Source organism: Aspergillus pseudonomiae, assembly GCF_009193645.1.
Source record: "Aspergillus pseudonomiae strain CBS 119388 unplaced genomic scaffold BDV37scaffold_199, whole genome shotgun sequence".
NCBI classification, from domain to species: Eukaryota; Fungi; Ascomycota; class Eurotiomycetes; order Eurotiales; family Aspergillaceae; genus Aspergillus; species Aspergillus pseudonomiae.
In genome coordinates this window covers 15,627-17,711 of record NW_022476191.1, presented here as the reverse complement: position 1 = coordinate 17,711, position 2,085 = coordinate 15,627, and the positions used below count along the sequence as shown (strand labels likewise).

At 43.5% G+C, this 2,085-nt stretch overlaps 1 protein-coding gene across 1 annotated transcript; it reads left to right on the top strand.

The window, feature by feature from the left end:
- Positions 1–430: 430 nt before the first annotated feature.
- On the top strand, positions 431–1,417 carry BDV37DRAFT_277255 (SUR7/PalI family protein; the record flags this gene model as incomplete). The annotated part of the gene is made up of 3 exons (XM_032085716.1): positions 431–469; positions 581–1,165; positions 1,217–1,417. 3 exons carry the CDS (start codon positions 431–433, stop codon positions 1,415–1,417), a joined length of 825 nt encoding a protein of 274 aa, XP_031934317.1.
- Between the last annotated feature and the right edge of the window lie 668 nt (positions 1,418–2,085).

Sequence of the window (2,085 nt, the reverse complement as noted above, 5' to 3'; positions counted from 1 at the left end):
AAGCTGCTGTCTCATGTTCCTAGTGTATAGAGATGGAACTCGAATGTTTACAGATATTCTGCTGTACACATTCCTTCTTTCTCTTATGGCCCTACATGATCTAAAAGCTGGCCTGTAGGCCTCACCTGCTCGAGACTGTTATTTAGTGAGGGTTAACGGTGTACTAAGATAATAGAGCCATAGCTTGAAGACCTATCAGCTACTACAGCAACCATCGCCTAGGGGATAAATATATATGAAGAGATAAATAAAAAACGCTGCTTGTAGGTATATGCAAGCAGTAATTTAAAAGACTAAGTTAATAACTGAAGATTATTCTTGTTAGTAACTCGCTTCTTAGGGTGCCAAATATACCAGCTTCGTTGCCAGAGCGCGGGATTTTTATGACTTATGGGTAAGACGAGAAAGTCGCTATGTGTCGTCTTGCCTTATGTTTTTTTCAGTTGCTAGCCTAATATGTCTTATATTCGTGGGTATTGGCTGTACCCACACATCGTCTCCTCAAAGTGAACTGTATTTTATGAATGTCAGTGCATAATACTCCGCTGGAAAGCGTGGAACCGAGCAACTGACTGTGCAGGTCAATCTAACGGGGTTTGGACCAACTCTGGAGAAGAAATTAACGGGACTCATCTCACAACGGTCAGTCTTTGATGATTCCTTAGCTGCGGTAGCAGTGTCTACTTCAGATGTTTCGTCAACACTGCAGGATCCAAGCAACACTGCCCAGGATGCAGGCAACAGCGGCCTTGATGGTGTGACGCGAGCGGTGGGAAATGCGGTAGATGAAGCAAAAAATCAGGCTCAGGATGTTTCTGATAAACTTGCTCAGATAGAGCCCAGTATAGAGGGGTTCTACATCATCGGGCTTTGGGGATACTGCCAAGGGAGCTTCAATGGAACTGGCTCGACCGTCAGGAAATGTACACCTCCAAGCTCGTCCTTCTGGTTCAACTTTACTGAAGTACTCGGGCTGGAGAGCTCTTGGGCAGAAAAGATATTTCCTAGCCAGGTCGAAAAGGTAGTAGGTGTGTATAAGGTGGCATCGAAGGGAATAAGCGCCACCTATATAACCGCACTTACCACAACTGTACTCACTCTAACTACGGGATTAACAGCCATGGTCTCCGGCCGGGGAAGCTGCTTGGTCAGTATATGCGCAATGGTATGTAGTTTCAAGCTTAAGAACGTGGTCTTAAGCGCTAACCATATCTAGATGTCGATGGTTTCTAATATAGCAGGGTCAGCAACAGTTACAGGGGTGTATGTCTCACTTGTCGGTGTCCTTAAATCTGTGTTCTATTCCGCTGGGATTATTGCAAGCTTGGGCCAGAAAATGTTAGCAACTAGCTGGCTGGCTTCTTCATTCTCCGTGGTGGCATGTATTTTTTGGTTGTTGAGTAACTGTTGCTGTTAGGGATCACGTAAAATGGACTTCGCTCTGTTAAATCAATTTATACTGATATAGCACGCGTGTGGGTTCGTAATAACTAAAAATCAACGAACATACGATGATAGTCGAGCGTTAAAGGACGTTAACATGGCTGTCGACCTTTGGACCATAAATTAGATAAATAAGACGGGGGCAGAACATATCTAAAATCTAGAGTACGTTCTTTTTCGACATACTCTATAGAACTATGTTAGCAGAGCAATGAAGTTTGTTTTAAATAAGACATACTAGGTCTGCATCTCCGGAGGAAACCGTTGTAAGACAATGTGGTAGAATATGGGCAACTTCCAGGTATTGAAAGCGGTCCTTGATTCGTTTCTCGATTCTATTCCTTCATCGTCCTTGCAACCTTCCCCATTCTGCTCGAAACGTTTCCTAGAATCGCTTTTACCATTTCAAGTAATTACACAACGATAGTAATCAAGTACAAGACATCTTTTTCATTGGATAGATACACGATATGAAGCGTCGGAAGACGTAGATGTTTGTATTGCGGACGACGATGCAAGCGTTGGTTGCAAAATCTTGACAGATGAAGCTCGGACTGTGACTACCCAAGATAAACAGTGCTTCTCACCGTAGAAAGTCAATAGCCAACATACGCGGAAGAAGGAAGTTCTCAACAATGCAAT